This window comes from Diadema setosum, chromosome 16 (assembly GCF_964275005.1).
Source record: "Diadema setosum chromosome 16, eeDiaSeto1, whole genome shotgun sequence".
NCBI lineage: Eukaryota > Metazoa > Echinodermata > Echinoidea > Diadematoida > Diadematidae > Diadema > Diadema setosum.
In genome coordinates this window covers 22,181,864-22,209,680 of record NC_092700.1, presented here as the reverse complement: position 1 = coordinate 22,209,680, position 27,817 = coordinate 22,181,864, and the positions used below count along the sequence as shown (strand labels likewise).

General features: G+C 36.9%; 1 protein-coding gene across 1 annotated transcript; it reads right to left on the bottom strand.

The window, feature by feature from the left end:
- Nucleotides 1-953: 953 nt before the first annotated feature.
- Nucleotides 954-27,817, bottom strand: LOC140239703 (O-acyltransferase like protein-like). Its single transcript, XM_072319527.1, has 15 exons — nt 27,728-27,817; nt 25,807-25,990; nt 25,039-25,208; nt 22,561-22,630; nt 21,445-21,541; nt 19,912-20,246; nt 18,461-18,628; nt 13,503-13,596; nt 11,435-11,714; nt 10,215-10,294; nt 7,042-7,155; nt 5,629-5,777; nt 4,328-4,507; nt 2,910-3,052; nt 954-1,076 (listed from the first exon to the last, which is right to left on the bottom strand). Exons 1-15 carry the CDS (start codon nt 27,815-27,817, stop codon nt 954-956), a joined length of 2,277 nt encoding a protein of 758 aa, XP_072175628.1.

Genomic DNA, 27,817 nt, shown 5'->3' with positions numbered 1-27,817 from the left:
ATCATTTTCCGTCAGTTATGTGACATATCTGCTAGTTATTTGGATCTTATTTAGATATCGATATGAATATGAGCTACGTAAATAAATATGAGTCACACTCATCACATTTATCAGCTTGAAAAATCAATAGATGCAACTCACTAGAAGCTTTTGTTTCGATAAAGTTTTTAATGTGTTTTTTTTTTCTAAATCTTTTAAAGACAATTTACTCTCGAGGGGAAGGGAACTTTACTTACTGACCCCATTCATTCGATAGTGTGTCCTCAATCATATATCAACCAACAATTCATATAGCAATATGTATAAAGTTAGAAAGTGTAAAGGGATGTGTATAATTGCGTATTAATGACAGTTCAACCAAACCAACATGATAACTCCTAACATACTCTTTGGCCTCTTAAAGTTAGTGTTTCCTTTTTGTGTTCCTTTTTTTTCCGAAATAGTTTTAGTTCAAAAAGATCTAGACAAATGCGTTATCAGGACATTTTACATTTGTTTGTTGAGACATCGTATGGTATTAAAGGGATCGTATAGTTTTGGTTGAGACCTAATTTCAGGTTTTCAACATTTTTTTTTTTTTTTTTTTTTGGTGAGATCATGAGAAACCTCTTATGAAATATGAAAGAGCATGTAATTCTATGAGGAATTAAATGTTTATGTGATGAAAATTGGTTTTGAAACGGCTGAGATATCAAAAAAGAGCAATTCTAATAAAGTGTGGGACCCATACTTTATTACGATCGCTTTGTTTTACTTTTTTTTTGGATGTTCCAGTCATTCCAAACCCGATTTTCATCAAATAAATACCTCTTTAATAGAATGGTACGCATGTGTATTATTATCATAAGTGTTTTCTTGGTGTCCCGCATAAAACTAAAAGCCGTATTCTTATCTCCATCAATACTGTACCATCCCTTTAAGTACAAAAAAAAAAGAGAAAAAGGTCGAGTTGATTAGGAAGTCTTGAATTTTCCAAACATGACCTTCTCAAGACCCATTGTAGGGGCTTCGACCACCAGGGATAGTATGGCTGCTGAGATGTAGGAGAAGACGATGTTGCCAACGTATGTGTAGCTCTAAAGGGGAACAAATATGTCGAGCGAATGTTGGTGATACAGAGTTATGACTTCATATTGCAGTACAGAGGAGCTTGAGGCAGGATGGTGGGAAAATTTGAAAGGAAATCGACTTCTGAAAAATTTGGTTTATTGGGTATATTCTGCGGTCATTATTTACTCACAATCAATCTTCTTATATTATTGTCTGCTTAAAACATTAGGGAACCGAATTATGCATATAGTTTATATAATTGTTATGAGTATGTGTGTGTAAATCAAACACATTTGTTTCATTTTACTTCTTGACTGGCAGTGAATTGGACTGAAATTTCAAATACGTTTTCATTATAGTAAACATCCACCTAAATCCAATGACAGAGGGCATACACAAGCCTAAACTGTTGGGAGAAATCATTTAGATTTGCGCGACGAGCAGAATATCAAAAGACAGAAACAGTCAAATTATCAGCTAACATAATGGCTTGGGGAAATCTTGCTAAAACACAAATATAATGACCTTGTGATTACTGAGACTGTCGCGGAGAACTCCAAACGTAAAATCGATATTCGAAATTACTTTGCAATTTGGCATTTTGTTCCATTACATAAGATATATCTTAACATTCTCATTAAACGAGCAAAACTTCTAACAATCAGTAAGTGTCATCCGACAAGCTCGACACCCACGAGTCATACGGCCCATGAGCTCCACATTGGAAAAAAAAAGTCCAAAAGTCACTACAGCTAATGAATAAGACAGTCGATGTCGTGGACCTTAATTTTTCTTTCTAATGTCGAGCTGGTGGACTGCATTGCTCTGAAGCCTACTTAGGTTGAGCTCGTGGGTCTTGATCGCATAGGCCTGAATTCACGAAGGTGGTACAAATGAAACCATGGTTTAAACCATGGACAAAAACCATGGAGCGCTAAGTGTCGCATGGAATATTTCGTTACGAAATCAAGTAATTTCGTCGATGAAATGATTATTTTGTAACGATGTGACAACATTTTGTAATTAAATAAACATTTCGTCCACAAAATGATAATTTTGTTAACGAAACGGTCATTTTGACGACGAAATGACCAATTTCGTAACGAAATATTCTGTGCTACACTTGGCGCTCCGTGGTTTTTGTCCATGGTTTAAACGATGGTTTCATTTCGGGCCGTATAGTGTCCAAGTCGAAGGCCGTGTGACCCACGGGCTACTTGACTCATGGGCTTTCTTATATATGGGCTGCATTAATAACTCGTGGGTTGTATGACTCGTGGGCTGTATGACTCGTGGGTATCGAGCTCGTGACGAACACCCAAGAAAACAACCAAATGCTGAATGCATCATTTTGAAAAGTGGGCGCTCTCTATCTCATGGCTTGTGAATTTACATTCCCATAATCGGTCGTAAAAATTTATAATCCCTATACAGTGCACTCCCGTTAAAACGAAAACGGTTATAACGAAATTCCGGTTACAATAAAGTAAAATTTCTCGCCGCAACGTTATTCACTTTAAGTATTTTTAGTGTTTATTTGTTCAGCCATAATGGCATTTTGCTATAACGAAAGAAAACTACCGACATTTCTATAATCGGCGGTAGAAATCTATAATCCCTTTTCAGTGCACTCCCGTTAAAACGAACACGGTTATAACGAAATTCCGGTTACTATGGAGTAAAAATTCTGGCCGCAACGTTATTCACTCCATGTATTTTTAGTGTGTATTTGTTCAGTCATAATGACATTTTGCTATAAAGAGAAACAAAACTGCAGGTCCTGAGGACTTCGTTATAAGGGGAGGCCACTGTATCCCACTGGTAAGAAACATGAAATTTGAGGCGTCGGGGGAACTCACCAGTGACATGTAGTTGAAGTGGTAGAGGGTCTTATCAAAGACGACACCGCTGAAAATGATGACCGGATGGATCAGATAGGCGCAGTATGACATTTTTGCCAGGGGCACCCAGAATCCCCACTCTAAGAACACACCAATGAAACCTGGAAAGGCAAAAAAAATCGCGAATCAGTTGGACTTCTCAGAGTAGGCCTTATATGACGTGATACAGCCAAATGAATAGTCATTGAATTTATTTGAATTTGACTCAATTGATTTTTTTTTCTATCAGGCCAAATATGATACATTTCACTGAAATATTATGTAATATATATGAGTACAATATGCATACACATATAGATATAAGCATAGTACATTAAATAAACAAATATAACAATATAATTTAGAACAATTGAAACGTGTAGCTACAAAATTAAGTACAATAGTTCGAGAAAAAAAAAGGTATGATGAATATACATATAAATGATGGAATTAGGGCTTCGGCCCCTTTGCCCATTTTCTATAAGATCTAAGGGTGTAATAGTATGAAAAATGACGGAACCAACTATAAAAGCAATGCTTGTAAGTAGTAGTTGGTTCCTACAGTTGAATGCATGTGATATAGAAATGATAAAAGCAAAATTAGTAATTAGAATAAATCCCCCATACACTGCATTGTGTGAGCTACATAATTCCCAAATCAAAGAAAGAGTAGCAATCATGCATTGGAGTAGCAAGGATTTTGCAAATCCTGTGTACAGGTTGTTTGCGTAAAGAGAGACATACAATTCATTTAAGGTAGCATGATTCTTTATTTTTTTCCCCATACGATGTTAACTTTTCATGTTATCAACCTTTCCATTACTACAGTAATAATGGAAAGGTTGATAACATGAAAAGTTCTCGTACTGTAGTGCCTTTTCATAACTCACGCTGTTGCCTCATTATCATTGTTATATGACACAGGAATAGACAATACAGTACAATTTATTGAAAGTACGATACAAATGCTTTTACACATGAAAATGATATAAGCTGAACTGGGCTGCTAAAAACAGCTGCAGCAGGAACAACAACATCAGTATGGAATTTTTGTTGCTTTGAGTTGAAAGTATATCTGCCAAAGAACTAAAGACTTTACCTTCAAAGTACAAAAATCTGCCTTCTTCTTCTAAGCATATTGGATACAATTTTGAAAATCGATATATTCAAATTTATTCCATCATATAAATAGGGCAAAATATAATTTTTGCAGTGATACCTCATTTTTCTATATTATGACAAGGAATATTCTTAAAGTAACGGTCGAAAGTATCCAAGTTTTTAATTACTTTATTTGGTTTTTAAGCAGTCTTAATCACAAATGTATATCACAAACACACAAGACTGGAGTCAAATCATTTTGTCATCAAACTCTTTCATACTGTCGAGGAACCCACCTCCATATCCAGTCAGACAAGCAAAGATCATCCAGGCCACGCCCACACCCCAGGAAACTCGACTGAGCGTGAGGTAAAGAACCGACTCCCACTGCTCGATGTAACGGCTGGTACCACCCCAAACGCCGTAGATTACTCCGAACAGTGTTCCCAGTGCACAGAACCAGCCTAGAATGGCAACTGGCTGTTGTAAAAAAAATATATAGTTTCAAGTCGAATTGAGCAGAACACAAAGAGTAAATTGAAATATTGATGAATTGCAATGGGCCCTCTTGCACTGAAAAAAATAATGAAAAGTAAACGAGAATAAGTTAAATTAGGTATATAGGCCTATTGAATCATGCTATGCTATTGAATCTTTTCAAGAATTTATCGTTCGTTGCGCTTGATTTTCGCGTAAGTTCTTTTGAGTATAACGTGGTCGTATGAATTTATATCTGAACATTTAAAAGTTGATTCAAAAATTTTGTCATGCATATGAGTTTAGACTGACAGAAAAAAAAAATACACACGTTTTGATTTGATTTATTGGTTCCTGTATTATTGTTGTACATGCACATACATGTACATAATTATGTACACACACTATTGGTATCATATAGTCATATACATAGGTTGATTACAAAGTAGTTTTGTTTTCAATTGCTTTGCAATGTTTAACAAAACGTAGAAGCGAGGCAATCAAAAATACAAAAAGGTTATTTACTCGCAGTCCTTTTTAATACACAATACATTCGTGACTTTCAGAATGAAAAAAGAAGGGATGACATTGAAATTGCAATCTTCCATAAGTGCAAAGGTAAATAGAGGGGGGGGGGGTATCAAACCTCGTGCATGGATTTAGTGAAGTACGTAAATTAGACACATACTTCAGTAGAAGCCCGAGGAAAATAAAAAATACCTGCTCAATGCATTGTGCGATTGCATTTGGCGGTCGCTCAACGAAAAAAAATTCTACATTATTTGTGACTTCACAGTAGTATGAAGATACGGATAACAATACCCCCCCCCCCCTACCGCCTAACAAATCGTCAGTTTTTTTTTATAAAAGTTATCCGTTCCCTGCATCTGTTACTGATGAATTAAACTTTAAAATTATCGAACTTTGACTGCGACAAGTAATCTAATGGCATTTCGTTTCATTCAATGTAACACGACACCTTTTGTCTGTGCCTTATCTCGATATCTCCCTTTGTTTTTCCAGGAATGTACGGAGTATGTTAACTCGGACAAACGAAATTAGAGGAAAACATAGGCATAACTCGTCAATGTCAATCAACACGAGAAATGATGTTGAATGCTTACAATGGGCATCTTCACTCTTTTGTTTCGCAGAGAAAACAAGATGTATCCGGTTACCATGCCAACAAGGTAGGTTGGGATGCGGGTGTAGGGCTTGGCGTACGTCGTGTCCTTGAGTGGATTGTCACCGAGATTGTCGTTGTAAGGTCTGGCGTGAGAGTAAAAATGATTCCTGTTTGACTAACAGTTCGAGAAGATGCTTGAAAAGTGCTCGAATTTTGAAAAAAAAAACAACAACAACACATAAATATAAACATTGAATGGTCCCACATGTTCACAGTGTATTTGGTAGTGTATAAGTATAAAGCTGTGAAAGAAAGGAAAGTTCATAAAAGCTGAATGGTTTTGTGCCTATATTAAGTGAGTGAACAGTTTACCATTTTCACTATTTTCCCACATGCAATAGTTTTCGAATTAATCAATCAATAAATGGCGTGTCACCATGGTGATGTGTGTTAATGTACATCCTGGCAGTGAGAGTATGATTCTCAAAACTTCTATATGCCGGATTTTTTTAATGGATTCGAGCATCATCACGCAGGTCAGTTAAGTTTCTGAAAGTGAGCTATCGCAATGTTAAGCAATGCTATTATCATTTAAGGAGATCGATTACAGGCAAAACCGCAGGAACTCAGAGCATAATCCCTTCCGGGTTTGTTTTGTTTTTTTCAAACATTGTTTGCGCATGTAAGTTCTAATGACATAGCTTCACTGCGGCATACAATTGCAAACCGATTGACTACGTATACAGAAGTTTGGATATCTTTTTTCGCTTGTGATATTGCAGCTATGCAAAGGCTGCAATGTCCACAACTATCTTTGATCAGCTCCTTAAAATTATACCGGGGTTTAAGTTATTATTTACCATTTGCAGATGAAACAAAAACCTAGCATTAGTGCTTTAAAAATAGTTCTGAAATGTGTGTAATAGGGATAGACACAACCACTGCAAAAATTTGAATCCGTATAATTGTTAAATACACAAAATGTAAACAATAATTAAAGAAGTTATAATAAAAATGTTTCCAGACTAAAGTGTCTACAGTTATGGTTTATTGAGAGCAATAACTGATATCTCCTTACATTTTAGGCTTTATTGCGAAAGTTTTGGATGGTAGGATGTTTTGTCATAGAACAGACCTGCTCATATGCATAAAATGTGATATCTTGAACATGTTTTTAAATCCCTGCTCCCAAAGGTAAACAGGATCTTTAAAGAAATAACATTCGAGGGCTGCCCTGCGATATATAGAACTCTTGAAAAAACAGTTCAGGACTCTCAACGTGCTCTAGAGATGGCACCATTGCTTAAACTCTGATATCACCAAGCCGTCATAAATAGAAATGAAATAATTCGATGCTAGAAGGTTGCGTCCCCCACGCTGTCCCTTTCACGCAGTAACAGCACTTACGGTTGAGTGCCGTAAGGGTTGTAAGTGTATCCATAGTACCACGTCAGTGCAGCCAGTGACGACAGAGAGACTACCATCAATGAGGTGATTAGTGCGAGACCAGCTTTTCTGCTCCTGTAAATAACAACAAAGCAATTGCCAAATAGAGAAAGTACAGACACAGAGAAGTCGAGATAATTCCCCTTCCTCTCAACATCTCGGCTATGAGATATCGCCTTCTTGCTTTCGTGGATCGTAGAAGTTGAGAAGATGAGATCCAGGATCTCGTTTTCTCGCATCGCGGGACGAGGGTAGACGAGAAAACGATATCACACGACTTGTCTCTACGCCTTTTCGAACCCATACTCCCATTGTTCCTCTTTTCGTCTCCTTAGTCCAAGAAGTCCAGAAGACGAGATTTCACCACTCACCTTTTCGCCTCCTTGGTCCGAGAAGCCGAGAAGACAAGTTCTCTCTACTCCCCTTTTGGCCTGCTTGGTCAGGGAAGTCAGGAAGACGAGATTTCACTACTCGCATTTTCACTCCTTGGTCAGGGAAGTCAAGAAGACGAGATCTCACAACTCGCCTTTTTGACTCCTTGGTCCGAGAAGTCAAGAAGACGAGAACTCACTACTCGCCTTTTTTAATCCTTGGTCCAAGAAGTCAAGAAGACGAGATCTCATTACTTCACTTTTTGACTCCTTGGTCCCAGAAGTCAAGAAGAGGAGATCTCACCACTCTCCTTTTTGACTCCTTGGTCCAGGAAGTCAAGAAGACGAGATCTCCCTACCTTGTCTTTTCGACTCCTTGGTCAGGGAAGTCAAGAAGACGAGATCACACTACTTGCCTTTTTGACCACTTGGTCCGAGAAGTCGAGAAGACGTGATCTCACTACTCGCCTTTTTGAATCCTTGGTCCAAGAAGTCAAGAAGAGGAGATCTCACTATTTGTCTTTTTGACTCCTTGGTCCAAGAAGGCAAGAAGAGGAGATCTCACCACTCGCCTTTTTGATTCCTTGGTCAGGGAAGTCAAGAAGACGAGATCTCTCTACCTCGTCTTTTTGACTCCTTGGTCCGAGAAGTCAAGAAGACGAGATCTCACTACTTGCCTTTTTGACTCCTTGGTCAGGGAAGTCAAGAAGACGAGATCTCACTACTCGCCTTTTTGACTCCTTGGTCCAAGAAGTCAAGAAGACGAGATCTCACTACTTGCCTTTTTGACTCCTTGGTCAGGGAAGTCAAGAAGACGAGATCTCACTACTCGCCTTTTTGACTCCTTGCTCAGGGAAGTCAAGAAGACGAGATCTCACTACTTGCCTTTTTGACTCCTTGGTCAGGGAAGTCAAGAAGACGAGATCTCACTACTCGCCTTTTTGACTCCTTGGTCCAAGAAGTCAAGAAGACGAGATCTCACTACTTGCCTTTTTGACTCCTTGGTCAGGGAAGTCAAGAAGACGAGATCTCACTACTCGCCTTTTTGACTCCTTGCTCAGGGAAGTCAAGAAGACGAGATCTCACTACTTGCCTTTTTGACTCCTTGGTCAGGGAAGTCAAGAAGACGAGATCTCACTACTCGCCTTTTTGACTCCTTGGTCCAAGAAGTCAAGAAGACGAGATCTCACTACTTGCCTTTTTGACTCCTTGGTCAGGGAAGTCAAGAAGACGAGATCTCACTACTCACCTTTTTGACTCCTTGGTCCAAGAAGTCAAGAAGACGAGATCTCACTACTTGCCTTTTTGACTCCTTGCTCAGGGAAGTCAAGAAGACGAGATCTCACTACTTGCCTTTTTGACCCCTTGGTCAGGGAAGTCAAGAAGACGAGATCTCCCTTCTCGCCTTTTTGACTCCTTGGTCCAGGAAGTCAAGAAGAGGAGATCTCACTACTCGCATTTTTGACTCCTTGGTCAGGGAAGTCAAGAAGACGAGATCTCACAACTCGCCTTTTTGACTCCTTGGTCCGAAAAGTCAAGAAGACGAGATGTCAGTACCTCGTCTTTTTGACTCCTTGGTCAGGGAAGTCAAGACGACGAGATCTCACAACTCGCCTTTTTGACTCCTTGGGTCAAGAAGTCAAGAAGAGGAGATCTCACTACTCGCCTTTTTGACACCTTGGTCCAAGAAGTCAAGAAGACGAGATCTCACCACTCGCCTTTTTGACTCCTTGGGTCAAGAAGTCAAGAAGACGAGATCTCACTATTCGCCTTTTTGACTCCTTGGCCCAAGGAGTCAAGAAGACGAGATCTCACCACTCGTCTTTTTGACTCCTTGGTCAGGGAAATCAAGAAGACGAGATCTCACTACTTGCCTTTTCGACTCCTTGGTCAGGGAAGTCAAGAAGAGGAGATCTCACTATTTGCCTTTTTGACTCCTTGGTCCAAGAAGTCGAGAAGACGGGATCTCACTACTCGACTTTTCTCTTTCCCAGACTGCCTTGTAACAGAAGTGCGTTCCTTCACCACACTCACTAGAGGACAGGAAACGTTAATCGTATTTTGCTCGGGTACTCTATTTGTGTTTATGATTTACAGAGAATTACACTTATGTTACTTTTTACTAGTAAGTATTATGAAAGACAATAACAACTGTAAGTATTTTTGTATTTATAACGTATGATCACACATACACACACACACACACACACATTTTATTGATACTTAAATACCAGAAGGGTAAGGTTTCCATAGGAAATACCATGACGTACGCCATCATAAGCGATGTACTGCGTATTTAAAGGGATCATATAGTTTTGGTTGAGACCTAATTTCAGATTTCTAACATTTTTGGGTGAGATAATGCGAAACCTCTTATGAAACATGAAAGAGCATGTAATTCTATAAGGAATTCAAGGTTTATTTGATGCAAATTGGTTTTGAAATGGCTGAAATATCCAAAAAAGGGCGATTCTAATGAAGTGTGGGACCCACACTTTATTACGATCGCTTTGTTTTACTTTGTTTTTGGATGTTTCAGTCATTCCAAACCCAATTTTCATCAAATACACTTTGAATTCATCTTTAAATGGTATGCTCTGTACTATATCATACGTGTTTTCTTGGTATCTCGCAAAAAGTTAGAAGCCCAATTCTCACCTCCACCAATACTGTACTATCCCTTAAAAAACAAACAAACAAACAAACATAATTGCATGTGTGGGAATAGGGGAAACAGGGTGTTTATCCTGTCACTGGACTCACTTGTACAAGATGACGAGAATGATTGGGCTGATGATGAAGAACTGCATGTCATTGGCCAGGTACCAAGTCCATCCCATGCACTTTAGTCATCACGGCATGGCGAAACAAGAGAAGCAAAACAAAACAAACAAAACGTCTGACTGGCCGTTTGGGGAAGTAATAACGTCTGAATATACTTTGGTCTAAGATAACTGCAGTGCAGTGCAGTGCAGGCGGGACAAAATCTTGATCTCCTTTTTTCCTTCAGAAAGAAAACAAAATTGATTGTACACTTCAGCAAGATTTCAAGCAAATGTATAGTAACATTCGAAACAAAAATAATCGAATCAACAAGTAAACAAGCATAATAGGGTCATACCTTTGCTTTTCCTAAGAATTCAATATTACGGAGATGGACAATTGTGTATCACCTTCTTTAGCCAAGAACCTTGGAAAATGTTTAAAACACTTTGGGGCTTTCTTTGCCAATTGGGATTCAAAGCATTCTGAGGGTTACAAAGAGCGTTTATATAATATATTCAGACTTTGCGTAACATGTCGAGGTGTTAATGTTTATTCCACCAACAGTGACCAAATTCTCCTTCATTCTATTAATACGGTGACACTCAATCATAAATGAAAAGTAACTTGTAATTTATTAATTAAGTAATTTATTTCACTATGGCGAAAGTATATTAAACATTATCTGGTTCAAATTCCTGTTTAATATGCTCTCTGACATAATATTCCTTACACTGGATTAACTGTCAAATAATATGCCTATTTTGACAAGCCTCCAAGCAATCAACAACAAGCTCTCGATTCATGACTCTAATGATATTGACGCGCGTCCTCCCGGGTTGGATGACTTGAACTCTCAAGAATGAGAATAGTTGTGTCACGCAAGTGCAGAGCAGCATTTCATTTATTTTTTGAAATATTTGTTCATAAATAAGTATTGACATCGTAGTACCATGCGTGATGCGTCCTAAATCAGAAGCTCGCTTTTATGATCCGTACATTTATCAATCGTCATCAAACACCAGGACGGTCAAGAGCTTATACAATTATTGTTCAATCTCAAAGCTCGAAACTTAACAATTTCACACCTTCCTTGATCACATATTTCTATCTGATTTGATCAAATTTTAAATTTTGTGCTGGCAAAACCTTGCTTTTTCTACCACACTAATTTCTGATCGTTCCGGGATTCCCCCTTGTCATCGTAGGGTAAAACTTACGGCTATGTTCAGATCGTATGGCCAAGGATAAAAGTTGTTAATGTAGAGCGGGTGGGTCCACCACACGTTGACGCAGGCGTTTCTCATGTAGTCGTGAAATCCCTGGTTGTGGGGCCCTTCGGCGAAGTGAGGCATGAGCAGCACGAAAATGCCCATGGCAGCCATGTAGACAGGGGTCAGGCGCCACCAACGGTGGAAATAGAAGACGCCCCAGCTGAAGGTGCTCTGTAGTTTCTTACTGTCGATCGCTTTCAACGTGAAGAAGGTCACGAGGAACCCACTACGAAACGTCCATTTTAGAGAGGAAAGAGAACTCGATTTTAAAGCTTTGAGGAAAAGCACTTTTTGCAGAAAAATGACAGGTATATAACTTTCACACGATATCGACATCATTATTTTTTTTTCCTTTTTGGGGGGCTTTGTTTTTAGAGCAAGACCTCTTTTTAAAGGCTTTGTTTAATAACATTCCGTTTATTGTGTAACCAACACGTTCTGCTAGATTGCTCAAAGCGGTTTTTTTCCCCTTCATTTTTCTCCAATTTTCGGTAGTTTCCATTGGCAATCAATTAAAGACCAGATATTAGTGAAGGTGGTGACAAAAATGAAGATGGACCGATTGCTATTCATTCTCATCACCGGAGATTTGATGATTTCCATTCGATGCTTCTTCTGTAATTAATTTTGTGCAATCGACTTTCTGGTTGAATCTTCAAAGTCCATTTCCAATTTCAAAATTATTAGCAGTACGAGTTCATTGGAATCGTTGCATGTGCAAGACTGGAAAATAGCTGCAACTGAAAATTTATGAGCGTAAATAAATTCTCATTTTTAACAATTTTCGATGATATATTTTGTATAGAAAAATTATAATGTCGTTTTGAACAACATTGATGTAGTAAGCAAATTAATATCAAATAACGACAAATAAATAAATAGAGATATGCAAAGGTAGATGAATTGATGAATATAGATATTGGTCCATAATATGGCTATTGTTACCCTGCATCACAAAACCAACAAATAGTTACCAGACATTGGTTTTCAGTTAGGGGCAGAATCTAAAAGAACAGACTCTAAGCTTTATAATGATGCGTATCTCAATTGAAATGGACTCTCCTAACCTATCTAAATATTGGAAAGAAAGCACACACTCTCGCTGACTCTAGAAAAGTTTGAACCGAGAAAAGAGTCTCTCAAGTACAGGGTCTATCCAAGCGCTGTAACTCTTCACCAAACCGTGCTGTGCGATGAATGGGACAAAAAAAAAAAAAAAAAAAAAAAACAGGGTGTAAACCACGGGAGCAACAACAATGAAGAGATTATTAGATTAGGTTGAAATTAAAGACGCTCCATTAATACGTTCTGTCCATGATTAATGCCAAATATGAAAGCAGTAGCGTTATCCCTTCTAGAGTTACTAGACTTGAAAGTGAAAAGTGTTCAAAGGGTTTTAAAGAAAATAATGAAAATGGCCTCTAAGACATTACCTGATCTCACTACTCTCCATAATTTTTTTTTTTTTAAACAAACTGCTGGTAATGCACTTTCCCACTCATTTTCTGATCCGAAACTTAAGAACAATATACAATTGTAGAAGAAGGGTAGCTCTTTCAGAAAATATGAAAACCCCAATGTTGACTTGGGGTGCGACTTTTTGTTCGTTTTGTGATGCACGGTCATATATATTTAACCAAAAAATAATAATTTACAATATTCAAAGAACGATATATTTGCTTCACAATTACGATTGCGTTTTTTCTTGAATTTGCCTCTTTAGCTATAATATCAGTTACCAAGCATCTTCCAATAAACTGACGTGGAATCCAAGCTTAAAGTTATTCAAAGAATTCCGCTATTGATGCTTACAAGGTTCACACGTAGAAAAGTTATTGAATTGTAAATAATAATAATAATAATAATAATGTAAATAATAACAGTAATAATAGTGATAATATTATTACTAATAACAATAATAGTAATAATAATAATAATAATAATAATAATAATAATAGAAATAATAATCATAATAATAAAACGACCACATCAAAGAAAATAAAACTATACATACCTCAAAACGAAAAACGTGTCCACGGAGAAGGTTGAGTTTGTAATGGCCAAAAATCCGAAGCTGTATGCGATCTCATAAGTTTGGAGTGGGTTCGCTTTTAGTAGAATAAAAAAGAAAGAAAAAAATGCGATGGTTCTCATTCTCTACGCCATTTCACTTAGTGTCACAGTAATGATGTGGGATTTTGTATGAATTCACTATCTCAAATTCCCCTGACAATAGAACCAATTGAATTAGAATGAATTGGAAATAGGTTAAAACGATTATCATGACATGGGAAGATGTGTCTTTGCATCGCTGTCCTAAAGTTACCATTATTATTATTATTAAGTTATTCTCAGTCAAGTCATCATTTCTTTGAATATGAAACAATTATTATGAATTTATTTATTTTTTCTTTTTTTTTAACATAAGTCCTCCTTATAATTATGTTCCTGTCAGTGTTCCGCATATTTATATCGAAATGTCTATTCTCTCTTTCTCCTGCATTCTTATCAATATGATTATGTATAAAAATGTTTGCATTATGTTCAATCCTTTATGTTATGTCATGTTCAATCTCTTAATGTAAATAAAACTGTATATATGTTATTTAGTAGTTATGTTATCCATTTGCCTGGCGATATAAAAATGAATAATGATTGTTTGATTCAAGTTGAATCGTTTAAATTTTTAGGTCTTCATATTGACCATGAATTAACATGGAAACATCATATAGATTATTTATTTAAGATGCTTTCGAGAAATACTGGGATTTTGAAGCTAAAACATTTTTTTTCCCACGTATATTTTGAAAAATCTATATTCAAAGCTTATTTTACCCTATCTCTGTTACGGAATACTTGCCTGGGGAAACTGTGCCAAATTATACATTGATAAAATTTTCAAACTACAAAAACGGGCTATTCGTTCAGTTAATCTAGCCGATTATTATTGTCACACGAATTATTTCTTCTTTGAAAACAGACTCCTTAAGGTTGCTGACTTGTTTTTATACAACGTAGGCACATTTATGTTTCAGTTATCAGCCAACGACTTGCCTGACGTATTTACTCATACGTTGCCGTCCATGCAACCCCACAAGACAAAGAGATTCATTAACCTTCCACGTACTCGCACACTCCTTGCTCAAAAAACAATTGTTTTTACCGGACCTAAATTCTGGAATGATCTTCCCGCCGATTTAGTCAATTGTTCTAGTATGTTTACATAAAAAAAAATGAAATCAATGTTAATAAATGAATATAATCAGCCTGATTAGAATTTTTATAATATGTTATATGCGCGGTAACCTCGTTCACTGTATACTTCTGGTTTATGCTCTCATTGTCAATCACTGCATTCATACCTGTATTAACATTTTGAACTCATTATGAAGTTGATTATAGATAATGTGCACGTATATACTTGTGTATCTATATGCCATATTTTCACTCACTTGTTGTTCTTTGGGTTCTTGTTTGTTTGTTTTTTTCTTTTTCTTCTTTTTCTTCTGTTGTATTTCTTTTTCCCTTTGTACTTTCCCTTTGTACTTTGATATTTTAGCTTTCATATCGTTTCGTCATTATTACTTTGTGTCCTATCTCCATTGATTGCATAGCAAATTTACACCGGTATTTTTTCATGGAACCTGCGTTTACAAGCCCGATTTGTAACATCTTTTGTATCTCGCTTGGTTTGTATTCTTTTTTGGATGTATTTTGATGTCAAGTGAAATATGAAAATAAACGGGCTGGAACTGTTCAATGTGTCTCGAGTGCAAGACCAGTGCAGTTTCAGTTATTCAATTCAATTAAAAAAAATCCAGGTTGTATTTCATCACTTATTTTACATCATTGAATCCAGATTGCTTGAGTCCACGATGGCACATGCTGTAGTTTTTTCCCCCTTTTTTCTTTGTTTTTTTCTTCCTTTTCCCCTACCCAATTAGTTTGATGTCAGTTGAAATCGGTTCGTTGTTTTTTGTTTTATATTACTGTCTTGTGTGTTTTCTGAGGGTCCCATATCGTACAAGCTCTGCTTCTTAGTGGGACCCTCCACTTCCATCCTCATCATTAGTTGACGTTTTATTCACCAAGATATAATTGCGTTTTTTTTCTTCATCTGCTTTTCATTTCCATATGTACTTTGTCAAATCACATTTTGCAATTATTACAAATATCCTATACGTATGCAATGTATATAATTTCTTTGTTTATTTGATGGAACTGAAAATAAATTTGAATCTTGAATCTTGAATCTTGTCACTTTAAATTACTTTTGCTTTGTGATATCCTGGATTTACACTATAGCTCGACACTAACTTTTATTTTTGGTGGCCCGATCGGGCCACCAAAATCATTAATTTTTAATTTTTTGGTGGCCCGAAAGTAAAATCTGGTGGCCCCCCAAAAAAAAAATCAAGAAAAAAATAAGAAATACTAAATCGGTCCTACTGAACATAGAAAATTAACTATTAAGTATTACTAAAGTGATACATGTACCCATGTCTAAAATAAATGAAGAGAAAATTCAATCATCTTACCGTTATTCTGAGTTCTAAGATTTAGCAAATAGGCTTATAGATTATTATAAAAGTTGATGCCTATTTAGGTGGTAAAAACTTACGTTTGAAACGATAGAGTGGGAGCATTTGCAGACATTTGTGAACATCCGACATCTGTTTTGGCATTATAAAGAGCTGGAAGTTACCGTTATTCATTTCTGATTGTAAAAGCAATTATCCAACATTTACTAGTATTTTAACACCGTACGGAGCCGAATGTTACTATTAATTATTTTCTTTTCAAATGTAAAATCAAAGAACTGACATTCATTTTAGCATCTTACGGAGCTGAATGTTATCCTTATTCATTTCTGAACGTCAAAGCAAGCATCCCCAATTTATTTTAGCATCTAACTGAGCCGATTGATACCGTTAATCATTTCCAAATATAAAAGCAATAATCTGTTATTCATTTTAGCATCGTACGGAGCAGAATATTACCATTACTCATTTTAAAATTAAATAAGCAAATATCCAACATTTGTTTTATTATCGTACGGAGCCGAATGTTACTGCTGTCCACTTCCGAAAGTGAAATGAATTATCTGACAATTCAGCATTGTACGGAGCCGAATTTTACTGTTTTTCATTTTTGAACGTCATGGCAGACATCAGACATTAAATATTTTACCATCAAACGCAGCTGAAAGTTACTGTTATTCATTTTGAAATGTAATAGCAAATATCCGACATTCATTTTAGCATCGCATGGAGCAGAATATTACTGCTATTCACTTCCGAACGTAAAAGCAATCATCGGACATTTATTTTAGCATCTTCCTTAGCCGAATGTTATTGCTATTTAGTTTCGAAAGTAAAAGAAAACATCCGACATTTATTTAATCATCATTCGGGGTTGAATATCATCGTTATTCATTTCCGAACGTCAAAGGGCAAGGGATCATTCGACATTCATTTTAGCATCTTCCACAGCTGATCTGTTATTGCTATTTACTTCAAACCTTAACGTAAACATCTGGTATTTATTTTACTATCTATATGGAGTTGAATATTATTGTTGTTCATTTCTGAACGTCAGAGCAAAATTAATATCCGACATCTATTTTAGCATCTTCCGGAGCTGAATGTTGTTGCTATATATATTCGAACGTAAAAGCAAATATTCACCTGAACGTGAACATCCGGTAATTATTTTACTATTTATATAGAGTTGAATATCATGTTTATTCATTCCCGAACGTCAAAGGGATCATTCGACACTTACTTTAGTATCTTCTGGAGCTGAATGTTGTTGGTATTTACTTTCCAACGTAAAAGTAAACATCCGGCATTTATTTTCTCATCGTACGGAGTTGAATATTATTAGTATTCATTTCCGAACGTCAAAGCTAACATTCCACATTTATTTCAGCATCTTCTGGAGCTGAATGTTATCCTTATTCATTTCCGAACGCAAAACCAAACATCCGACACTTCTTTTAGTATCATACGGAACCGAATATTACCGTTATTCATTTCCAAAATAAAAAGCAAACATCTGGCATTTTGATTTTCTCATCGTACGGAGTTGAATGTTGTTAGTATTCATTTCCGAACGCAAAATCAAACATCCGACACTTATCTTAGTATCATACGGAGTCGAATATTACCGTTATTCATTTCGAAAATAAAAAAGCAAACATCTGACATTTATTTTAACATCTTACGGAGCCGATTGTTACCGCTGTCCATCTACAAAAGTAAAGGCAATTATCCGACTTTTTGGTGGCCCGATTGGGCCACCAAAATCTTCATTTCTGAAATTTGGGTGGCCCGACGCGCGTTTTTGGTGGCCCTGGGCCACCGGGTCACCGTTAGTGTCGAGCCTTTTTTTACAGTCTGAAACATACACGTTTGTATTCTCGTACATTTTGTTCACTTGGTGCACATTGGTGCATGTACAGTGATACCTTGTACCATGCAGCAGCAGGCATTCAGTATAGAGCGTATTATTGCACCAATTATTGTCATCATCATCAAGTTCGTTCGTTCGTTGGTTTTTATTCTGCTTCTCAAATCAAGTCAAACTAAATTACATGGGTTGTGACAAATTTAGACAAAACATAACCAAACGACAAAGGAGCAATGCAAAAGTGCATTGTATATCACATGCATGAAAATGCCATTGTTAAACATTTATGTTTCCTTATGTTTCCATATAGATATAGGTGCCTACAGAAAAGGCAGTAGTAACATTTGAAGCAGGAGACCATCTACAGCATCTAGGCATGGCTTGACTGGGCTGATGCCCTCATTGGAAATGCGACTAAGGTTTCCCTTCTTGGGAAATGTAGCTCATGTTTACCTCTTTGGGAACGTACGCGGGCTGAAGTTTGCCTGCAAGCAAAGAAACTGTAAGTAAACAAATTTTACGTTTAAACAAGAATGGAAATGAGCCAATTGAAATGCTCACCGAAGTATCCGTAGTAGAACTGACAGGTATGCCCGAGTATGACCCACCACATGCTCAAGACCCGAATACCGTTCAGGGCCGCCAGTGTGCTGGAGGATTTCTTGGCACTGAGCATCTTGGGAAGGTTTGTTAACGCCGAGAAGGACATCAGAATTCCATCAAGTATAGCTTGATTGGTATAGAAGAAAAAAAAAAAGACGTTTAAGCTGTTTAAAGGGATAGTATAGTTTTGGTGGAGATGAGAATTGGACTGGTAACTTTTTCGAGATACCCAAAAAACCACTTATGAAATAATACAGAGCATTATGTTATTCTATGAGGAATTCAAAGTTTATAGGATGAAAATCGGCGTCGGAATGGCTGAGACATACAAAAACAAATTAACAACAAAACGATCCTTTCAAAAGGTGGATCCTACCTTGTATTGGAATTGCTCTGTTTTGGATAGCTCAGCCATTTCAAAACCATTTTTCATCAAATAAACGATGCATCTCACTTGGAATTACATGTTCTTTCATATTTCATAGGAGGTTTCCCATTATCTCACAAAGAAAATAAGTAAAAACCTGAAGTTAGGTCTGAACAACAACTATACGTTCCCTTCAAGATCTCAATTCTGATATGGAACGTCATGGCTCTTATTTGCAAACCAGTATCTCTGACGCTTACCGAACTTTGTAGGCATTTGGGTGTTGGAATCACTGGGCCATAATGTGTCAAAGTATTATTATGCTCCTCTGATACCTTGAACCGGATTTGCAATGTTTTTTGTTTGTTTGATTGTTTGTCTGTTTGTTTGTTTTTTACACAGTTGGTATATTTCTGTTTTAGACCACCTCACCTCCCCGTTCTAAACCATTCATCTCCCAGCGTCCATAGCACTGTTTTCCAAATGTCAATATTCATTTTTAGTACTAAATACTACAAACAGACTTTCAACTTTCAACGTCATGGAATCAGAAGTAGAAGTTCGGCGCTTTTCTTCAAATATAACATATTATGTATCATTTTAGGAAATTGCATTTTCGCTGAATTAAGTGTACGATTCGGCATATGTAGCGGCAGTTATATCCTGGAAAAATCTAAAAAGTTTTCGAAGAGTACCCGAAGTACAATGTTTCCGCCATTTTTCCCCATATTTTTTCCTTGGGATACACACCAAAATATTTTCAGCCTACAGTCAGATTTCCATTCAAAGTGAAGTTGTTGTTGCTGTTAGGTTTTTTTTTTCGCATTACTGTCCGTTATGGACGCAATGGGATGCTATCAACTTTTACATTAATTGCTTTCTATTAATTTTACTTCAATGTTCAGAAATCATTGCATTAATTTGAACATTTCCTTTTTGCTATTCAGTCTGCACTGTTTATCTTGTGAAATAGGAACATTTACCCTTGCCTAGATTTCCAACGCAGATGGAAATGTAATGTTTATCCTAAAATTCAGCTCACCCCAACCAAGATTGACTTTTGGCTTTTTCTCCTGAACCTCTCCTCGTTCGGCGACCTCAAGGGATGCGGGTTTGTGAGATAGGTTCTTTTCGTCGTGGTGAAAGCCCCCGTTCACCAACCCGCCATTTTTCACCTCGGCTGCGTGTTTGATTGTTTCCGGGTCATCAACCGACGAATCGACTATCTTCTTCTCGTCCATCGTCTCTTCGTAGATGTTCTCCTCCACTCCTTTGATCGGCGTCCGGAGGACCTTGTTCTTGAGAACGCGCTTGTGAAAGAAGAACTCGTAGGAAGAGCCGACCATTACTAAAGCTACCATAAACGCCATGATTGAACTGTAGAATACGAGAGAACGTTCATGACATGACTCGATTATACATTTTTTTTTTGTTCAGTTTTCCGATATGTAAAAAGGGCAATTACCCCCCTTGGAAATTACCCCCTCCCCTTCTCCTTCCCCTTCCCCTAACCATAATCACTATCCTCAACCTAATCCTAAACCTAACCCAAACTCTAACCCTAAACTTGACCCTAGTCTTTATTCTAACCATTTAATTAAACCAGTATCTAACCGGGGGTGGGGGGGGGGAGGGGGGTAACTGCCCTGATACAATGTGAACATTATGTTACATTTCGTTGACTGGAAGTAGAATTCGTTGAGTTCAATAATTAATTATTGAATACTGTTGATATCAATACTCGTAAACAACGTGATTTCCTACTTAAAGTACAGTTCTCATTAGGGATAATGTCATTGTCTTCATTGTCACCAATATCAATGCACTAAAGTCTAGTCAAGAGGGCTCTAGGGAGAAAACGTATTTTTCGTGTGTGCGAAACTTGATTCGAACATTGCACTTCTCCTTGTCAAGACTTCAACTCGTCAGCCATCATGCCATGGTACAAATATACTTCATAAGATAAGTTTCTAGATATTTTTGCCATTGGATATGTTCGTCACGTTTCATCGATATCTCATCACAAACTCACTGTGTTGTGACTGCCACAGAGGTCATGAAAATCATGCAACGTGTAGCAAGCCGTTTTGGACAAGCAAGACCGATGGCAAGCTTTTCTCAAAGTCGATGAAATTACCGCTAGATTTCTATCTTTTTTATCATTGGTTTAAAAAAATCATCATTTTCCAAAAATTTAGGCTAAATGCTGTCTACATTCAGACTTGAATATTGCACTTATAACATTTCTATACGAATTCCTCATCAATCTAGTAAAGTACAGTGCACTCCCGTCATAAAGAACACGGTTATAACGAAATTCCAGTTTAATACAACGAAGTAAAACAATCACTCCGCACCATTACCCGCTCTGGGTTTTTTTAATCATTTAATTTGTTCGGGTACAACCAAATTTTATTTTAACGACAGAAAACTGCAGGTCCCGAGAACTTCGTTATATTGGGAGTCAACTGTATAAGGGAGACGGAGGCACGTGTATGACGGAGGCACGTGTATGAGTGACTGTAATACCCCATTCGAAATCAAACGGGTTGGGGGGGGGGGGGGCTTTTCTTACAGGAAAGCGATATCCCAGTCCCGCCAGGGCTGCGAATTAGGTGAGTTGCATTCGCTTACGACGAACATCGATTCTCTCGCTCCCAGCACAAACCACCCTGCGATGATCAAACGAAAAGAAAAATGGAAACTCAACATCAACAGCACAGTAGTATAACATAAGCAAGATATAGGACTTACTTTTTTCTTAGTATACAATGTGACATAGTCAATAATTCGCTTGGGCTGTTGGAGATTTGTGAAAGTTTCTCCGAAACATGGAGAAATTGCAATGTTTTAATTCCATATAAATCCTGTCGAATTTTCAGTTGGTTTGCTTTCTACATTTTGCTTTCTCATTTTATCAAAGGTAAGTGTTAAAATCAAAATGTCAAAATTTCGAATAATGCTGAATTTCTTACAGATATGTACATAATTCAGGCATGGAGCATGCACATCGATAGCCCTACAGCTCTTCTTGCAAAACTGTCTGTATTCATTGTAAGCAACCTATTAGGGAAAACTGGAATTGTTAGGAAGCTCGTTCTAATCAATCCGGACACAATGAATTGATTTCGACTTGGATTGCTGCGGACAAATATAAAATATGATGCAAGAGGCGCGAGTATAGAAAATCTCTGAATTCACAAAAGAGGATTTGCCAAAACCAAAAACAATGACAACTTACAGATATTCATGCAATATCATTTTCAGTTATTCATTTTGTCCAGAAAAAAAAAAAATGTCAAGAGGAAAATTTCCCCTTTTGCAATTAAGTCAGTATTAAACTCTACTTCCGTTTTTTTTTCTTCAAAATATCATTTGCATACGAAATTTTCTGAGGATGCTTGTCCATACTGACATTTTCCAAAGTGCACAGAAATTATTCTCTGTAAAATGGAATTACAGATATAATCGAGGGACACTGCTTGAAGAGATAATAAGATTGTAATTTGAAGTTTGCACAACTGAGTACTGACAAAAAAAAAATCAAGCAAGTATCTATTCAATTATGCGGACTGCAATGAAAATTCTGACACACAACTGTAAGTAATCAAACGTCTTTGTCAAGACAGTCACTTGCAATTGTTGTTTTATTGCATGTTGCATACATGCAGAGAAGTGATCTTTTACTCACAGATGGCATAGACAGCCTGTATTTCGTCTTGGGTACATGTACTCGGTGTGCATATACCCCACCCGACCATCTGTGAAAAACGAGACGATTATTGAACATGGTAGTACATTCATTAATTAATGCATACTTTATTTCGACCACTTTCGTTCTTAATCACAATGTAATATTACTTGAAGGTTTCTCAATTATTGTATATTCTTTTCATTCTACGGTGTTCTGTTTGCCTTTGTTCTCCGTTATGAAAGGAAGCGAAATGTTTTATGTTTCGCCGAAAAGAGAAATAAACTTTGAAATTTAAAAAAAGAATGAAGTGGCGATCACCATCAAATCATGTCAGATTTGTGTTTTTCTGTTCGGTTAATCACGTTTTCAACTGTTTTGATTTTGGCGGTATACATTACAAATCTTCACCATTGTTGTCAATTATACGACGATATCGTCGGTCTTCATCGCGTCCATTTAGGCGACACTTCAAATACCAAAGCTGATGGTTCTTCGCTCCTCCCTATTTGCCTATTCTGAGTAGTGTTGGCATACACCAGCGTAGTAGTCTTTGCAAAAGATATCACAGTATCTCAGAGAGATTTTTGTGGATTCCCGAACCCTACTGCTGCCGACAAATAATTGCGCTAAATAAGTCGATGTATATGTCTCATAGTTATTAGGGGGTCAAAAGGTCTAGGGAGCTCATCGTTCCTCCCCCACCTATCCCAGCGTTATAAAGAATATCTGGTTCCTTATCTTCATCTACTTATCGGTTCTGGAGGATTCGGTATTTTTGTCAAAGTATGACGCAATAATGTATTTCACCTGCCACAAAACAGTTGTGACAAACGGGTTAAGTTATACTGACCAAGCTTTATTTTTTTTCTATGCAAATAGCGTCACGTAATTACAGTCTGAAAAGTTATTTCTATACGCAAGTGAGCAAAATATGTCAGCCGGCAGCCGGCAGCTTTCAGTATAATGCGGATTCAGGCGGATTCAACAAATGCAGATAAATTGGAGATACACATCATCACACCAAGTGTTATGAAAATCGAATAAATCGTTCAAAGGCTATGAAACTTTGATCTAAGTAGCAGAAGACGTGGAATAAAAGTAAAAGCATGTGTGTGTGTGTGTGTGTTTGTGTATGTGTGTGTTTATTTATGTGTGTGTGTGTGTGTGTGTGTGTGTGTGTGTGCGTGTGCGTATGTGCGTGTGTGTGGTCAGTTTCCAACAAGGGAGGAGAGCAGTTGCAATCTTACACATTTCATTTGTAAGAGGGAGACAAATTGAAGAAAATTCAAAACCTCAAAGGAGTAGTGTGTTCATGAGTTTTGAAAAAGGAGCGCATTTTAACCCATTTAATATTGAATCATGTAATCTCCATAGACTTCATACACTAGCCACCAGGTTCCCATATGGAACGGTTTAAGTGGAATTTGCGATAACAATGATTATACGAGAAGTGTTAGCAATTGAAGGAATATTAGAAGAACAAATAAGAACTAAGAAAAAAGTTCTGCACTCGTGTATCGCATGTTTGGCGTCACAATCTTTCTCACCCAAAGCTTCATTTTAAATGAGCAAATGAAATGGATACGACATCTCATACCGTAATTCAGTATAAATGATTATTGAAAATGAATTGTATTGAATTGAATTGAATTGAATGGAATCGAAGTGAAATGATTTTAATTTAATTGAATTGAAATAAATTTGAAGAATTTGTTAGTTGTCATACCAAACTAGTCTTTTATCAGAGACGGAATCTCACACTAAGTACGCACTTAGTAATTCCAATGAATGAAAAATAAAAAATGTTATGTGTCCTTGTTGACTTCGGGAAGAAGAGTGAGGTCAAAGTTCAAAAGAATTTAAGTTGTTTTGATTAAAACAACCTAACAGTGGAGAGCTATGTATCTTCGCAGCACAAAAACTTTTTGTAAATATGGAAGTACACAAACTGAAATCTTTCCTGTGAATAAAGGCAAAGAAACTTTTAAGTCTTTTTCGACTTTTGCCCCCACCCTCCCCCCCCCCAGAAAAAAAAAAAAATCCGGAGGGGGAGGGGTTACCTCATAATTAAATCATGAGGTAACCCCTCCCCCTCCCCCTTAAATTTTAAGGTCTGTACTTAAATATGGAAAGAAATCGCCGTTACAATTATCTTTGTTTTACAGATAGACTGTAATAATTGAAGAGTTTGTTTGCAAAAACCGATAAGTCCATTTATGAAGATTTTGAAGTACTGTCTCAGTCATAAAGTGTTAATAATACCTTTTAAATGATATATTGGTCACTACATATAAAGTAGATATTTGAAGTTATGGTCAAAAGAAGCAAAAATTTTCTTATTATTCTCTTTATTTTTCTTGACCTTTAATCGCAAATATCTCCATTTGGCAAATATGGACTTATCGGTTTTTGCGAACAAACTCTTCGTATGTTTACAAGATGTAGGTAACATCGCCTAGCTCGGCGTGTACATACCGGTAAGCCATACGCGTAGATGTAACTGTAACAGTACTGGCCGTCGAAGGCGGGAACACCGGAAGTTTTGTTCTCCTTGTTTGACTCGCATAGCCACGAGTCCCCGAAGTCCTGGAAACCAAGTGTATACAGGCTCTGCTCTGAAGGCAGCTGTCCGCGAGACCTGTACACTAATGAGAGACAGAAAGAGGGTAGAACAGCAAAACACATAGGGATGATGGGGAAAGAGAGATGCATGGAAAGAGAGAGAGATAGATAGATAGATAGATAGATAGATAGATAGATAGATTAAATAGATAGATAGATACATACATACATACATACATACATACATTGACAGATAGATAGGATAGAATAGATACATAGATAGATAGGGAGATAGATATTTTGTCATTGAGAGATAGAGAGACAGAGAGAGAGAGAGAGAGAGAGAGAGAGGTACACACAGACACACAATAAAAACAAGAGACAGAGAAGAAAAGAGAGAGATAGAGAGAGAGAGACAGAAAGGAATCGTGGATGGGAGAGAAAGAGAAACGTTTTTGTATTTTTTTTCTAAACATGATTGAGGGTGTTTGTATTCATCAAGCGAAAGTCCTACGCTGGAATAGTTTTAATGAGAAAGATAACAACAATAACAATAGGAATAGCACAACAAATAAGAGAAAGAGAATATATATATACAGGTCAATCCTGCATTATAGAATAGATTAAAAAAATAACATAAAGAAAGGCAGATCGATGTCGGTGCAAGAGGAAGAAACTTACTTCTTCTGGCGTAGGGGACATTATTCCGTATGTCACTCAAGTACTGCAGGTTGTCGTCAATGCACCGGGCGGATACCACGCCCAGGGGACCGGTCTCCTCATCCAGGATGTACGAATGGTCTCCAGTGGGTGATACTTGGATCTTTGCTTTCTTTACCACATCTCTCAGGCCGTTCGTCATAAACTTAGACAAGAAAGCGCAAAGGAACACGTAAAAACAGAAGAAAAGAGACCATAGTTTTATTCATTTATTAATTAATTTACGTTTGCATTTCTAACAGAAACATGGATATCTTTGCAGAAGATATTTAACCCATAAATTACATTGCAATAAAGGCCATCAATAAAGGAAGTTCATAAGTTTGCAAAATGCTTTAAATTTGGTATAGATGAATTCTATACATACCGAGGAATGCTTAAAAACAATGATTGTAATGCGCATTCCCACCCCCACACGTAATACAGTTAAAATCCTTGATATACGTAAAGAGCGGATACCACGTCTTCTTTTTTAATGTAAACTGTCAGTAACACAAAATATGTAAAGACTGAAGTACAATCACGAGTTAAATGACATTCATCTCGTCGACATTTGTTTTAAAAGTGCACAATAATGATTACTGATAGCCATTTGAAGGAAACTGGCAAAAAAAAAGTAAACCTGTGTGATTATTGTAAGAATTTTGAGAGAACAGATATTCAGAAGTCCAGAGTCTGGAATTTTCGATAAATCTCTGTAGCACCTCGTCTAATCTCACACGTCTCAATCTCAGTATATCCTATAGTCACATGCATTCATAGCAATCTGGCTTAAGTGCACATCGTTACATTATGTAGGGGCAATACCAATGAATTCATTGCACTCCAGATTGTAGGACGAAGACTGAAATAATGACATTCTCGTAACAACGGAATATACTTTATTCAGGTCCCAAATATTACCATCTGTATATCAGTATATCTTCATAAATTGTTTCATTGTTGGACTATAACGAAATGTTGATATAACAAATGAAAAGTGTTGGTTCCCAGGACTTCTTTGAACAAGAGGATTATTATATTGGTTTATCGACATTGATAGGTGTTGGTAATAATTGGTCATGATTGAAACTTCGGAACTCCATTATGTGTGCTCACTTAAGGACTTCCAAAAGAAAGATTAACTTGTTATGTTCTAACTGCGAATTGATAATCATGATTATTCATCATGTCACACTAAATAGTAATCGTAATCACGACATGCAATAGTAATATCAAAAGATGCTAGATTAACGTATCATCATAATCATTTTAAGTGGTGCAGTATCACCGTCATCATAATCGTCAACTGTACCAATATAATCATTGCAAACAACATCATCATGATCATCATCGGTAGTAACAACACTTTTTTTTAATGCTAAAAGTGGAACCCTCCAGTTTTGCCGGAAAATGTTCCGAAATATTGGATGGAACAATATTATTCACTCTCTCGTAGCAAATCACTTTAGAAAAAAAAAAGGATAACGCAAATGAAAACTTCTGAAAGGACGTACAAGGAAAAATAAACGTATAATGCATAAAACCGTGAACCTATCTGAAAAAGGTTTTGTGAAAAAAAAAAACAAGTCTAATTTTCAAGTAAATCTTTGTCGTTTAATAATTACTTTCCACGATATCTGGCTGACAAAGATGCGGCTGTAATTAACGATTTCTCTACGAATGTTCCAGTTTTAGTTTTAATTAGTTTTGATGCCAATCCCGTTGCTGCATGATTGTCGATTTTTTTTTGTGTGTATTCCCATTCATCTTCAACACGATGCAAGAACCAACAATTTCATCATGAAACAAGTGCATATGTCCATCCATTCAAACTATTGTCGATTGTGCATTATCAACAAGCAACAAAATATGTCCCATGGATAATTTATTCCTGACTTACCTCTACAAATCGTACGTCATCGCTCATGAGCTCAGCAACGCTGTCATAGTCCATTCCGTTCTCGGCGAAATGCTGCTTCAGAGCGGACAT